The sequence below is a fragment of the Lates calcarifer genome, linkage group LG13, assembly GCF_001640805.2.
Source record: "Lates calcarifer isolate ASB-BC8 linkage group LG13, TLL_Latcal_v3, whole genome shotgun sequence".
NCBI lineage: Eukaryota > Metazoa > Chordata > Actinopteri > Centropomidae > Lates > Lates calcarifer.
The window spans coordinates 13773003-13789475 of NC_066845.1; the positions used below are offsets into that span (position 1 = coordinate 13773003).

Genomic DNA, 16473 nt, shown 5'->3' on the forward strand with positions numbered 1-16473 from the left:
TTCTGTCATCATAAAAGGAGATTTTTCCAATAACATACATATTGTATCCAAGAGTCATTTTTTAAATAACATTTGCACAGTTCAATAACATTAAACTTAACACTGACGTCCATTTGAGATACTTGAACTCTTGTGTTCAGAGGTTAAACCGACAGATATTTGTCTGGCAGAGTTGTCATCCCTGTAGAAAGATTTGTAGTAGTAGTAGAAAAGTCTGAAGAACTCTTACAGTTCAAACCATTTTTCTTTTTCAGATGCATCAGGTAGTTGGTTTTTCAGACTGAAATATCTGAAGGATTCAAGCTTTTCTTGAAAAACTGTTTGTCGTTAAAGGACGTTTTGTTTTGAGGAATTCACAGGCCTTCTGAACATCTAACATGGCTATGGCAGTGATTTGACCCTCAAACCCAAGCTTCACAAAGCAAAGAGGTGCTTTTGATTAGATCATACTATTCATACTATTCTCATCATATCATGAATGACCTCCAAAAGACCTAATTTATTAGACAATGATTGCAATATTTCTCATGAATGACAGGGACAAGTGTAGATAAAGACAGAAACATTTCACGCATAAAAGGTTTTTCATGCTTACTATTATGTCATGTTAAAAAAAAAAAAGTTAAAAAGGTCACACCACAGATGTGTCATTTATATTGATCAAATATGTCTTGTCATGCAGGAAATCCACTGGAGAGGCAGAAATATTTGTGTACAGCCAGCGCTTGGGCACGGGGTATCAAAGTTCACGTTTTTCAATTACCTCTTGCTGCCATCTGGAACCACCACCACTTGGTTACTGCTTTGGCCAACCTTTGTTTTGTTTAATGTGTGTTTGAAAAATATGTTTAATGGGAACACATGCTGAAATTCCAAAATGCATCTTTAATGTTGTAATAAGCAGGATTTTGTAATTTAAAAACACCTGTAGAGCATCCCTTGTTACCTAAGACTCTGTGGATTTGCTCTTTTTAATTTTGTTGCAAGATTCTCTCATTCTTTTTCCTACAGTAAAGCAACATAATGTGCAAACTGCAGTGAAAAGAAACCAGTACCGTACTGTGATGTGCTGGGTTTAAACTCAGCAGATCTACTTTTCTAGCTCTGTCCTCTCTGATTTATCTAAGAAAGGCAAAATGTCCTCTTGATAACAATAGGTGAGCCCTGCAGTCCATTCAGAGTAAGACGAACTCACCGGTGTTGCATCTGTCTTCCTCTAATCACTTTAATTCCCTGCTACTGCCATTAATATTGCATTGCAAATTGATCAACCAGAAAGGATTTCCCACATTACAGTAAAATATTAACACCTTCAGTGGAACAAATGTAAGCCCAAAGAAAATAATTTGGCTTACTGCTGGTGACAAAAACATCTGAACATTTTTTGCTGGCATTAAAGTAATATTTAATATCACACGGATATATACTACAGACAGGAATGTGAACACTCCATTACTCTGAATTTATTTGTCTGCTGCTCTTTCTTTTCTCATTTTTTGCCCCCCTGCGATTTATGTTATTACATTCATAGTGCATTACACTGCTGAGGATACATGCTGTGGCTGGGATTTTTCTGTCCAGGCACTGAAAGAACTATCATTCTCAGCTCATATCGCTGTGGTTTTGAGAACCATTAGTGCATGCCATACATATTTATCAGGAATCAACACGTCTTGGCTGTGTATCTAACTTGATAAACAGGAATTTATATCAAACATCTAGTTCTGTCAAGCATGAAAGTGTTATATTTTCAAGCACATCTGTATCTATTACCGAATATTTTACTGTGCAGATCTTTTTCAGCCGTCAGCAGGCAGCCCACTATATTTTTTTTGCAGCACGATGACATAAGCCACATTAACAACTCATTACAAGCTTTTACATCAGTTCCTGTGGTAATCTCTAAACAAAGACCGTGATACACACTGTGAACTCCGCAGTAGCAGATGTATCTCATATTTCTCAGACAAAACTCATTGGCACGTTACTTAACACAGGGTGAAGGGTCCAATTGCATCAGCTACAAACTGCTGTGGAGAAGAGAAGAAGGGAGCCCCACAAAAACAGGTGGGTGAGCACAGAAAGGAATGATGGGACGGCAATGGGAGCCGTCTGTGGTTGGAGCATTCCTAGCCCCAGTAAACCTTTCTTCTCTCTCCGCCATGTGCAGAGTGTTGATAAGAGACATCATCCCACTGACTCATTAATCAACTGTGAAATGTACAGCTACCTGCCGCTTTCTTATTCCCCGTGCCCCCAAAACCCCTCTGCTACCTGCCTCCTGTGCTTCTCCTCCTCTAGCCGTCTGTAAAGAGAAGAAACAAACTGGACTCCACAAGGATTCCTTTTGAAAAAAAAAAGAAAAGAAAATTGCTCTCTACGCAAAATTTCTGTTTCAAGATTTTTTACTCCTTCCCATCATATTCACATGCACACAGCCTAGTGTGTGCATGCATTCATGCGCAGAGACAAGCATGAACGTGCGCGCTCTGTGTTTAAACACAAGGGATGCAAGGACACTGAGACAAAAGGAGCGCCCACAACTCTGCAAATGGTTCCTGCTTTAAAGTTGTGCAGCTGAGCACTTTGTTCTACACACACAGACACATGTCCTACGCATTGCTGTCTCAGTAGCTTAAATTATGCTCATGCAGACAAATAACCATATCATTTTGGCTTTACATCTAACATTCAAACCTAGCTGCCACAGTTGACTTTTTTTCCCCTAAAAAAACACTTTATTCTGCCTCTTTTCAAGCTGTCCCACTGCTGTGCTCCTGCACTGGTAATATCTGCCATAAAATCCCTGATACATTTCTAAATTGTGCTGTGTGTTGTGTAGGTCTCCTGCATATACATTCTCTTAAGCTGTGTAAGAACTGCTGATCTGCTGTCTTTTCACCCCAAACTCAGTCCCACTCCAGGGAGGGGAGAAGGGGGGATATGGAAAGAGAGGGGAGGTTTGAATTTTGATGAGTTTATTTGCATTTTCTACATGTCAAAACCCTTAATTTATCTGCCAGTTTTGATCGCCTTTATGGGAAGCTGACTATAGAATCAGTCACAGAGCGTCATCAATTTTTCTGAAAAGTAAGCAACAAACTGACCAAATCAAAGTTTGATTAATAGGTGGGGAGGGATATAGACAGCATTGTTCTGGTGACAGCCGCATAAACAGGAAGACCGGAGAGCTTTTAGCCGTAAATTATCCGATTGAGCAAGTTGTAAAATATAAGCAGCAGGCCAGAAGTTCACTTTCATGTTGCATTTATGGAACAGAATATACCACTAACAAGCAAATGCTGTAATTTATATTTATGGCAAGCTGTGGAGGCATGAAGAACCCTGTTTGGTTCCACACAGAGAGAGAGAGAGAAAGCCAAAAAACATTTTATGTTGTCAAAAAGGTTGAACATGAAGTGTCAGTCAGTGACGTCTCACAGTACATAACCCAGAAACATCAGCAGATTCTTGTTATCATCCAGGTACAAATGCTGGAGTCTGTTTGCATTTTACCTTCTCCCAGTAATAATCCTGCTGTAGACTCCACTCAGCTCTAAATTATTCAAGCACTCTGTAAAATACATAGAGGTGTAAGTGACTGCAGGTAAAGGAGGGCCCAATGTCAAACTGGACAAACACACCATGCCATAATAAGCTCAAATGTACTATATCTGTGATGTTATATGAACATGTAAGCATATAAAAGTAATAAGATCTCCATGCTATAAAAAGGATCCATGTCTGGGTTGGAGGGAAAATCTTGAGCACTGGGTCGTGTCTGTGATTGGCTCTGCACTATATTATGACTGTATTGCATTATGGACCACTGAGACTGTTCTTGCTGGAGAATTGGCAGCTCTGCTTCATCTTTGATGGATTTCTCCCCCTGAAATTGTTTAATGTTGATGCTGAAGATAAGAAATTCTTGCTTTTTGATTCTCAAACACAGAGCTTGACATTTACTGTTGACGTTGTAGATATGTTTAAGATAAATGAGATTAGATCAATTCATTTAAATTGAACTGTTTTGCACCCCCTTTTCTATTTCTTTTTTTTAACTTAATCTTGTCTCTAAACCACGTATCCTACGCCTTGATAGTAATTTACAGCAGTCTCTAAACTTTTCCAGAGGTACATTATAATTCTAAAGGACTGCAGCAATGCCAGGAACAATTTCTCCTAAAAAGGAGATGCCTACAATATGTGTGGGTTGTTGACTTACTTCTGACAGCAAGCACAAATTACTGATGTGTTTTGTAAATTTTACCTTTTAAAATACTTTGTTAGCTTGACATCTTGACTGTTGTTACAACTGTGTGGTTATTCGTTATGAGTCTGGTGAAAAATCTCTAAAATGGAACTGTCTGTACTTTTTACCTCATACAGTCACCATATCTTTTGACATCCAAAACGATAACAAGACAGAGCAAAAACATCAAACACAGTGTCACTGTTGAAATATGCTGAATGTGGAGCTCACAAGGAAAAATTGTAAATATTGCAGTATATACAAGTGTCTGACATTTTATGCTCTCAGAGGCCCAGAGCAGTAAAACCACCAGTTTCGGAAATCATTATAATTTCTGCCAGACCTGACCACACTGTAAATGGTACAACCACAGTTAACAATAACATAGTGAGCAGGATTTAATTTTACATCTCTTCCCATGACAGATTGTGAACCCTTTTCTAAATCAGCTGGTTACATAAAGCTGTTTGGTTCAGTAGCATGCATTTATGTGGCACAGCACTTAACTTGATGTGTCGCCTGAAGACATAAACATTTCAGTGGAAATACTGATTGTGAGCTAACAGTCAGCATTCGTTCACTGCAAGAGAAAAAAATGACGTATGCAGAAAAATACAGAGATAAATCTTTCATCCACAAACATGCCAATGAAAGTTGAGGTGAAATATTACTCTTAGTGTATAAATACAGTGTGTATGTATATATAAAGGTCCAGTGTCATTTAGTCTGCCTGTTCTTGTTTACGTTTGTTGTTCTTGTTACGTTTGTTGTTTAAGTATACTATAGTGTAGACTAATTAATGACAATCTTCATGATATTTTGCAAATAAATTGAATGTTGAATAGCATCAGTTACATTGAATGACTCTCAATGGATTTGCTGAAGTCACCAAGTCCTCTAGTTCAAAATAAAATTAGACATTAGAGATTAGAGACTTTGGCATTGTGGAGGGATTTCCAGTCAGATATCTGAGTTTTTAAGTTAAGTTAAGATTTTCAATATGACACTCACATGCTCATATATGCATTGAAAATGTTACTGGTTGCTGACCACGCTGGCCATAAAGAGATCTCTTCCTAACTCCAAGGAGTGGAACTCCAAGACAGGGAATAAGTCTTTGAAATATGTGTGTCTCTGTGCTGTGACTTTTACTTGCTGAGCTGCAGAGTAGGGACAGTAACACATAGAGGGAATAATTGGAATTTGAAGATGCCTACCTGATTTGGCTCATTCAGACTGCTGAAGCCTCATTTAACTTCAGCTGAACTTTGAGAAGTGGAATTGAATGAGGACTGTTTTGCTCCCCATTTGTTAGAGTCACATTAAAGAATCAGCATGAGTGGACAGGGGGAGTGATTGTAGCTACCAATAACTTTTTCAATGTACATACAGACCTTTAAGTCCTGTATTATGACATGACATCATGACTTGAGAAAAATTGGACTTATCCTTCAAGAAGTCAAATTGCACCCAAAGTTAATATGAAATTGACTTTAAAATATTGTGATTATGAAGATGCAATATCAACTTAATATAAACGTAAAATTTTTGCATCCTTGCTGAAAATTAGACATCTGAATGGTAAATATGAAACCGCCACCAGCAGAGGAGCTTAATTTAACTTTAACTAAATTTAGCTTTAATTTAACACAAAGTAAAAAAAAAAAAAAGTAAATAGTCACATAACCCCTCCTGAAATCACAGCGTATCAGAGTCCAAGCCATTTCAACCATTTCCAGTCTTTATGCTAAGCTAAGCTACATGCAGTAGTTTTTATATTTAGCATACACACAGGGGAGTGTTGATCTTGTCGTTTAACTCTCAGCAAGAAAGTGAATAACTGTATTTCCTATTTTCGCAACTACACTGTTTTGAAGGCAGCTTTATACAATCTTTGGACAAAAATTGACTTCTTAAAGGACAGGTTTTCAACAACATCTTTTTCAATAAATAAAAATGGTCAAACAGTGTATATATGTGAATTAAGAAAATCTTTGAATTCCCACGATATGGGACCTTTAAATGAGGAACAAAGTAGCTATTTTGGCTGGGTTACACGTTCAAGCCCTCTCAAAAAAAACAGTGACTGTCCTTAATCTCAAAAACTCTGTAATTAAACAATGCATCATAACCTCTGCTCTCTGAAGGGGAATATGAACCCCCCATGCTGGCAATTTAAACTGCTACTTATAAGCTTCTTTTCTCCTGCATGTAAACATAGACACACACACATTGTAATAAATGTCCACACACACTCAGTGAACACAGTATGATACTCAGACACAGGTTATGGCTTTCCAAGCAGTTTGAGCTCGTTTAATCTCATCCCTGTATACATTCTTTGAGATCGAACCTTTATAGACAAATATAAACGCAGATAATGAAGGCCTTCCATTAGTATCAGTACAGAGCCATCTTAGTATACAGTAATGTCCACTCAAAGTACTGTAGATATCATTATGTTGAATGAAAGAAAATTGGTGGCTATATACAGAGACAGAAATATACATATGTGCAGGTGAACACCTGCAGTCATAAACAACAACATCTCAAATGACCAAAGAACCATTAACTGTTAACGTTGCTGCCTTTAGTTCTTTTTGCCGCCTGCTGAGAAAGTATACTGTAGCACCCAAATGAAAGAGCTGTACGGTAGATTGATTATGGTCACGGATACTATACCAACACTTAGAACACTGAGTAGGCTTTACAGTTTAGAGTTTACACTAGTGTTGAAGAGACAGAATGTAATCATCCCCCATCCCCCTAAATTTGTGGTCTGTTCATCCAAGAGAAGATTAAGTTGAGAGCCAATTCAAGACAAAAAAAAGTGTGACTGATAGCAGAAATATGTCCCTCTTTCTCTTTTTGCTCTCACTCTAGTGCTTTTACCTCATGCTCATTCCTTTTCTCTCTGCAACAATTTCTTTTCTGTCAATCTTGTCGTCTTTTAATTATGTTGTTCATTCCCTCTCTCCCTCCTTTGGTGAGAAAAGTACAGAAGTCTTTGACGTGAACAGCTTCAGTCCTCCAGGTTTTTGTGTCTCAGACAGAAGGAGAGTCGTTCCCCAGAGAGCAGCCTTTGTGGCCTCTCCTACTAAGGGTCCTTTTTAAAGCCATGTACTCCATCACAGTTGTGGTCCGCCCTAACAATACATCAAATGAACAACAAATTCACAGTTGTAAAATTTCAACATTTTCCACCTCTCTCCTCCTTTTGTTTTTCCTCTTTCATAAATGCCATTTATGCCAACTGCCCAGAGATTCAGCCTTCTTAATATCAGTCTCAGAAATAACACCTTCTGCTTTTGGGATCAGCTTGTGGGTGGATGACCTCTTTTTTTCTCCTCCTGGCGCTTCTATAAGGCATGCTGGGCCAGGACCAGAGCCAAAGCCAGACCGGGAAGCAGAGCCCAGACGTTGGCACACAGACAGGCGGAGTGATCCTCTGGCAGGTGCGTGGTTTTGCCCGGGCCACCTCTTGGTTCAGGATACTGGGCAGATAGAGGGACACAAAGAGGGAGAGAGATGTGTAAAGGTTAGACATGACTCAGACACTCATGCTGCTTTCCTGTTCTGGCATTTGAAGAGAGGGAGGAGGAGACAGGAGGGACGTGAGACAGGACAGGGTCAGAGCTGAGGAGGAAAAAAAGAAAAAGAAAACATAAGTCAGGAAGTCAAAGTAAGAGTGAGAAATTACATGTATCCATGGCAGACCCACTTTGGCATGAACATGAAGTGTTTGATCCACCAAATGTTTTGATATGTGAAGTATATTTGAAGCCCCTGCTGCTCAGTGTGCTCTCTGCTTCTTAAACAAGTTGGCAACAAAGGAAAGCTTCTTATGAGGACTTTTTCTTTTTTTTCTTAAACTCCTTTAGGTTGCGCCAGCAAGTCTCTAAACAGTTTTTAAAGCTATCATTACAGACTTTATTTACAACAAAAACATGCTATGAAGCCAAACACACACTACAGAAGCCAGCCAGGATTTCTTTCAATATTTCATAAAGCATAAATTACAGCAAGTAGTGCCCGAACAAAGCAGTTTCAAGACCCCTTGCATGCAGTTTGACTACAGAGACAAAACACTACAATGTTTATTCTTCTGCACAAGAGAAAATAAGCGTATATACAGTGTGCACACTGAGAGAAAGCCATGCAAATTACCACACTGCTCACATTACGGCAGAGAGCACTGGGAACACATCAGTCCAGATATTAAACTCTATGGCCTCCAGAGTTCTACTGTTATATCTACACTGCAATGGACTTATTATGTGCTTTTCCATAAAATTGTTAGCATCTTGAATACTTTTTCAATTTTCTCAGATTCTTGTAACACAATGCATAACCATTTGCCTCCAAGTTAAAGTAGTCTCGCTCAATTTGCAGAGGCACCATTTTCAGTCAAGCACAGCAATACAGAGGCACATCATAAGGAACATGAAACATTTTCTTCTTCTTCTCCTCCTCCTCTTCCTCCTCCTCCTCCTCCTCCTCCTCGTCCTCCTCCTCCACCACCACCACCATCCCCTCACTTTATTTTCACCAAAGCAACCTTCGCAGAGATTGTACTTTGGTCCATTTCCCTGTACACAGACAAAAAAATCTACTCAGATGTTATCTACCAGCACCTCATCTTCCAACAGAACAAGGCAACACATAAACGAGAAAATACATGATGAAACAAGAAAATAGTGTTGAATTATATTAACAAGACAGGCATTTTTTTCCTACAGAGTGAGGGAGAGAAAGAGGAGTATTCAAAATAGCTACATTTATCACAGTAGCTTGGCATGTACATTTACACTCTACACTGCAGAGAAATGGTTAAGTGACAGTTGCCAAAAAAGGGGGGGAAAAAAGCTATGGGTAGCTTGACAATGCACCAAACACATCCGCGACTAAAAGCCAATTAATTAGCAAGGGCAGTGATGTGTGGCAGCAGCCTGTTGACATGAGTCCAGATCTCTGGCTGCAGCCAATATCCACACATACACTCAGGCTTGTGAGGAGGTACACGTACACATAAACAAGTGGCTAAAAGCACAAACACATGCACCATGGTGGAATACAGAAAATGTCAAAACAGGCACTTATTTCCGCACGCTTTAACACATGCACAGAAAAGCCAGAGAGTGGAAACTATTCACAAGTACATATGTAAACTGTAGATAAGAGTGTATCACATTTGTCATTGAGGTAACTCAGGTAACTACAAATGTGTTTTCATTATCGATTGGCATTGTCAAATTTACAGTGCAGTAGGGCTGCATTTCCCAAAGCTAGTTATCGGATGACCCCGAGTTACGTAGTTTCTGTCCACAATCAATTCCATTCAATTGAGCTGAAAATCAACACATGACAGTGTTACATGGGAACACAGACAACGCCAGTTTCCCAATGGTTAAGAGGTCAAAGGGGGGGATTTTCACACTCACCAGCTGGTTTATATTACATTGTACATGAAACCCTAAATGCAATAAAAATGAACACTTTATTTTAAACAATTAGTTCAAGAATCTGTTAAGTGAAGGCATTAAAATTCAAATCAGGATTACAATTGTAAGACACACAAAATCCATCTTGTCTGTGAGACCCACACCGACCCTGGGAATATAGCAAAGACATCATTGGGAGTTTACAATTTACTTCATCAAACCCCACAGAAACACATTAGTATACGGGAAAAACAATTGCTTTTCTCCACATAAACAAAGCATGACTTGTGATGGCTACCCCTCTGACTTACAATGCTCCAAGGACCAAGCTTCAGCCTGTATGTTTACTTGCTAAACATGGGATAAAGCCCACAACCACTGACAGTGACATTTTGAATAATTATGCATCTAAATTAGCTGAAAATATTCTGCAGCCTATAAGACACAGTATGACTGACACGAACAGGCTTAGTCACAGACCACAGATTCCCCTATACTTCCTCTTATCAAAATATTCTTCACATTATAGGTTATCCTTTGATGCCATGGTCATTTGGCATCCATCCATCCATCACAAACCTAATATATTCTGTTACCCAGATTGTTCGTACACGTGTGCTTGCACGTGTCTGTGTGTGTGTGTTACTACGAGGTCTACGCTGGCCGCCTTGAGATTTACGGCATTGGACAGTCAGTCCTCTGCCAAGAGGACTCAAACCATAACAACACTCCCCCAATTTATCTGCCATGGAAGTTTGACAAGTTTTAATTGCCAGGCATAGTTGTCTGAGAACGCAGGGCCACCCAAAATGTCCCTACCAGCTCCCTCTCTAATTATAAACTTCCTGCTTGAGTAATCACACGTCTTATTGTTTCCTAATTACCATTTTTACAATAAATTAAACACCACGCTGCAGTGAGACAGGCACAGAGCGGTGCATCAATACTGACATACACACACAGAACCCTTGGAGAAAGCACTTCCACCATCCATTCCCTCCCCGCCATCCTCTCTCTCTCTCCAATACATTTTTCCAAACATACACACTGTAATTGTTATCAGTTGTGCTTGTTCATTAATTCTCCTCTTCGCAACATTTTCAAGGTTTTAATTTGCTGTCTTCACAACAATGAGGGTTCTGCGTAAAGGACAATGCTGCATGACTCTGGTGCAGTCTGACCATTTAATGGCTGTGAAAGCCCCAGGAATTACTCAAAATAGATGTCTTAATGGGAGTCATTCATTCGCCATATAAATTAGCATTCATAAACACTGCATGCTGCTTGGATTTTGTGTATATCTGTAATAGTCACTGAAAAATTACATCAACAGCAGCTGAAGGTTTTACAAAGCACAGTTTCATACTACAGTGTCTAATTCAGCCAAGCTTGGTAACTGGGTCTCCTACAAAGGTGAAAAACATCATTAGTCTTACACCAGAAGGCTGCGCGGCACATCTAAAATACATCTGTAAAACAGAACAATATGTCATTGTGAGAACTAATCAAACTCAACAGCTAAATAAAAAAAGGAAAAGAAAAAAAAAAAGAAAGGAAAAATCCCTCCTTGGCCCAAAGTGCAATGTGAAATATTTCTGTCCTCTTCAAGAGAGAGAGAGAGAGAGAGAGAGAGAGAGAGAGAGAGAGAGATCATCTCTGGCGGACAATATGGCTCTGTCATTTTCACATTTTATTTGAAGAGAATATGAAGTACAGTTCTATTAACAGATGAACGTGCATGCATTCTTGCAGCACAGCAAAGAGTGATGTTTTTCTGCTCCAGACGGTGAACCCGGTTGTAGCAGAGTTGACTGCAGTCTTCAGAGTAGACGGCATTCAGCTGAGAACAGGCCCTAGGCCAGTATTTTAGAACCTCTAATCCAGATTAAAACCCCCTCCCCTCATTCCTTTCACTATTCCATTGTGTGTGAGAGAAATATAATATTTCAACCAAATGTCATCATTTTGGGTGTAGCATAAACTGTCTTATCATAAAGCGTCTGTTCTGGTGTGCCAATTGCTTTAACAGGCATAGAGATTGAATGTGATGTGAATGTGAATGGTGTAGCGTGTTGAGCTTTATGATTTTTCCACAGTACAAAATCCTCCTTTCATGGAAGCAGAGTGTTTTTGTGGCTCTTCTTGTAATAGGTCCATTTCAACAAATTCATGCTAAGAAGTTGCTGGAAACTGCTGAAAATCTATGGATATAGCTGTACTACAACAAATCATATCTGTTTAAATTTTACATAATGGGTTGACCTATAATATAATATGATAGACTCTGGGATTAACACCCTTAACTCAAAAAGCCAACCTGATTGACAAGCAGGCAGGAAATAATGACTTTGCATATAAATGTTACATTAATATCCCATGCAATGCAACAATCAGTGCAAACCGATTACCTTTGGGATTTCATCAAATGGAGGCTCTGAGGTGCTTGTCGACCACTGCCAGACCTTTGTCGTTGCCGAGGGGCCTGGGACAGCCACGCTTTTGTTTTGGAAGTTGACTATCCCATAACCGAAGGCCTGAATGGCATTTCCTGCAGGGACAGAGATATAAAGTCATTTGTTTTTGACTGCCATCCCAGTGAGAAGCCAGCTAGCAGACAGACAGCTCTAAGTCAACTTCTTGGTCCCCTGCCCAAATCTTTGGCAACTGAGGGAGCGAAGGAGGGCGGAGAGGGATAGAGGAAGGAAGGAGTAAAAAGAGTATGGAAAGGCACTCTTTTTGCTTCGTCAGTAAGCCTGAGAGTTGTATGCCAAACTAATCAAAAACAGTAATCAGGGGATTGTTTGTGAAATCTGTCACTAGGGAGGCTGCTCAAGATTTTACTGTTTTACAAAATACTAATAGCCTTTTGTTTAATATTTTTAGATGTAGCTTCCTTTTGAATGTCCAACATGTTTATGCTATCAATTTAACTACTAAATATCCTTCTATAAGTGAATCCTGTAGTGACGCAGTAGACACATTTATCAAATACAAACAACTTTGGTTCATATCCTTGGCTCATTACAAAAACCCTTTTATATTGCAACAGCCTCTGTCAAATTGCAACAAGCTGACCAAACAACAGCATAATGTCTGCACTTGAGATGATGAACCCCAATTTGTTTGCCGGCAGTTGTAACACTTAGAAATGGAATCTTTTAAAAGTCGCAAATCCATCAGCTCAAACAGAGGACAGCAGCCCGTGAATGCATATGAGCACTTGTGTATCTGCCTGCAAATGTACTGTATGCATGTGTGTAGTTTTGTGTCTAAGTGCATGTGTGACTCTCTGCAAAAATGTGATAAATCCCTGTTCAGTCAGCTTTTCAGCTAGATATGGTAAAATAGGGGCTGAGTACCTTTTCACTGCTCATCCGTTTAAAACATGAGGCTTGTTTCTCTTTGTTCAGCCAGAGAGAAGGCAAGGCATGTAATTGCTTGGCAACCACCTCCATTATAAGGTCAGCATGCAGAGATGACTTTGAATAGATTTATGTGACTGATCAAATTCAAAACATTCCCAAACAAAGGAGAAATGGCATTTCACCACCACCACACAAAGGACAGATAGGATACTTGTGGAATGCACGTGCACAATCGGGTGTACACAGACACAGTCCTTAGTAATTCCAATGCACGGCCACATAGATTTGTCTGTCACGTCCACCTACACAGTGTTGCAAACACAAGTGTACATACTGTACAGCAAATCACACACAAAGGCGCACACACACACATACACCTGCACATTTAACACATACAAAAGCACCCTTCATGTTTCTCATTCTGTTCAACACTGGTATTTGGGCTGCTGCTGGAAAATGAAAGCACAGAGAGAAACAGAGTGAAGCCTAACAACTTTAATCCTAGCAGTGAAGAGCTGGTGAAGTACTGCTGAGACATGTGATGTTATGCATCTGTTTGTCAGGGTCGGCTACAGCTAGCTATCCCCCTATACAGATGCTGTAAGATGGGGGAATAAAGTCATAAATCAAACTAGTTGGCTGGAGGGCCTCCACACAGGATGTTTTACTGCGCCCAAATGTTCCACTGAGTGATTAAGCTCATTGCCAATAGCAATTCAATTTTTTAATGACTCTGGATAAGTTTTCCTTTAACCCCTGGGCACAGCCTGCATTGCCCTACCTGCAGGGACAGATGGAGTAAGAGATAAGGGTGGAAAGAACGAGAGGAAGGGAGGCAGAGAGAGGAGGGAATCAGGGTTCAGACTATGTTTGGACTATTATTCTAATATCCTTTCAGCTGGAATGTTTTGTCCTGGCCTCCTCATCTATTTTAGTCAAATACGTATTCTAAAAGTATTCCTCTGTTGCACTATTCTTTTGCTTGAACTTGTAAGGGAAAGTGGGGAAGAGGTGTAGATTGTAAGTTATTTGTCTAACACACAGTATTCATTTGCAATGTGCTTTGGTTTCTCGATGAATGTAAAAAAATGATTTACTCTGCAGAAACAGTGAAAGTGGAAAGATGGGGGTCATGTGGAGCTGAAAGCTAATTTGTCAGTGCACATACACTGTGTATATATATATATATATATATATATATATATATATGTACTGCTTATATATATGTATAGCACTGTATGAGTGTGTTTTTGTGTATATTCTCCTCCCTGGTGTGTCGAACTTTATCGCCCGTTCCCCTTGACTGCAGAGAGGAGATGCTGCATTTTGTGTTATTTTTCAAGACGCCTCCTCAGCTCCCAGCCTCATCCCTCATCCTGCACACTCAGCTAAAACGGTACCCCAGCAATCTATTGAAATGGTCTGAAAGCATTATCCACACAATGGAACATGTTAAAGGCAATGGTGTCTTGTAGCGCTGATGACACTGCTCGCTCCGGCATAGAAGGGAGGGGCTCTCTGTATTTTAGCTCTCAGTGAAAAAAAGCACAAGGATGTCTGAGGTAACCACCCTGTCATGCTGCACCCTGTGTGTTATGCATTAGATGTATTACAGATGATATGTATTTTAGCTTCCCCTATTATTTCACTCTTGCTAGATCTTCCTTTTCATGACATTTTTCTCCCGTAAGGGATAAGCCCTTTAACTCACTCAGATTGAATGTGAAAATGACATGCAAATGGTTTCTTTTGTATTAAAGTCTGGGCAGATCTTGCCCAAAGGAGGGATGAGAAGTGATAAGAAATTATTCGTTTCTGAGGAACTACGAACATTTAATTTCAACTTAATCAGTGGGCAAAGGGGTGTCCGTGGATAAGCTGTATCCATTGTGAGATATAGCAGACAAATTTTCATTAGAACTTCGGGAAGTTCCATCCATCTATCCATCCATCCATCCATCCATCCATCCATCCATCCATAAATATTTTCTCTTAATCCCTCCAGCTTTATTTCCTCCTTTGTAATAACCAAATAAAAGGAATTATAAATTATTTTCGGTCATTACTAATTATTTTCTGTGTCATTTAAATGAAATAACTTAATTAAAATTTTAATCAAGTTAATTTTCCTTTGACATTTTAATAGTTGGATGTCTAAAGTGGCTGGTACCCCCCACCTCCAGCCCCACCCCCCCATTATGTCCATATTCAGCCTCCACCACCATCCACCCCTCAACAGCATTGCATCCACAGTTATCCTGCTCGAGAGCTCAACGACATTGAAAAACAGAATCTGACATGAAACCATTAAAGTTGCATTGGATCGAAGTTTGCAGCTCACTACCCTTACATGGCAGCAAGAGTAACTACTGCATCACACGCTTGTGCTCTTATCAATATTACATGACTGTTGGACCCCTATCAGTTACAAAAACACATCTTAGATGCATGCAGAGTGTCTGTGTGTTGGGGATGGCTCACTTAGGCATGTGTTATCGGTGAAGTAACGCAGGAAGTTCATACATTCCTCTTCTTGGTTTCCACTGCCCTTACAGGTACACCATGGGGATATGGTCCAGTTGGAGAAGCTGCTGTCAACGTAGTTGGGAGTCATTTCGGTCCCTGTGAGGGCATCCACACACAAACACAAACACACACATACACACATTAGGACAAACAGTTATGGGTCACTAATGGACAATAATGGACTACATTTATTGCAAATAGTATATAAAATGGACAACAAGATGTTAGTCATAGGAATGGGTTTGTACTGTTTGAGTTTATGGGAAGGTGAAGCAATTTGTAATGCTTAATTTTAGATGTAAAGAGGCCATTATGTTATGAATATTTTGCAAAGTAGGTGCTTTAGGAAGTGTGTGTGCTGTTCATATATAGCACTGTTGTACTAAAACATTTTTACTTCTCTGTGTCGATGCTTTCAGGTGGAGTCAGGGGTGTTAGATGCACTTTGTGTAGCATTTTCCAGAGAAATCCAGGAAGCACTATGGCATATTATCACTTCAGACTGCACGATTTATGACACATGGTGGGGAAGCACTGACTGATACGGAAATATGGACACTTCAACAACCACTATGCTAAAAACAAAGAAACATTTTTTTCATGTACATTTGCATTTGGAACTCTGCAAGCTCTCTGATGCTGCCACAACATGACCGAGGTGCTGTTATCAAACAGTGGCTGGGATTGAAAAATATGCATGCACTAGTCTGTGCACATTGTTTGAGCAACATTTACTATGAGCAAACAGATGGTCATCAAGCGTTTTAATTAAGTAAACCCTCTCTCTGTGCCTCTACTCCCTAATTACTTCTAGTAGTGAACTGATGTCCAGTGTGCTGGTGGGAGATATCAGGCTGGGGGGGGGGGGTCGTCTCAATGCTCTGCCTGC

The 16473-nt window shown here is 39.7% G+C and overlaps 1 protein-coding gene across 1 annotated transcript in view; it reads right to left on the reverse strand.

The window, feature by feature from the left end:
• Positions 1-6539: 6539 nt before the first annotated feature.
• The window catches only part of LOC108878663 (GDNF family receptor alpha-2), a 45041-nt gene continuing 35107 nt past the window's right edge, over positions 6540-16473 (reverse strand). The window contains exons 6-8 of the mRNA XM_018669589.2: positions 15540-15680; positions 12102-12241; positions 6540-7746 (exon numbers count right to left, since the gene is read on the reverse strand). Coding sequence (XP_018525105.1) covers positions 7612-7746; positions 12102-12241; positions 15540-15680 — 416 coding nt within the window. The 3' untranslated portion in view covers positions 6540-7611. The remainder of the gene's footprint in view (positions 7747-12101; positions 12242-15539; positions 15681-16473) is intronic.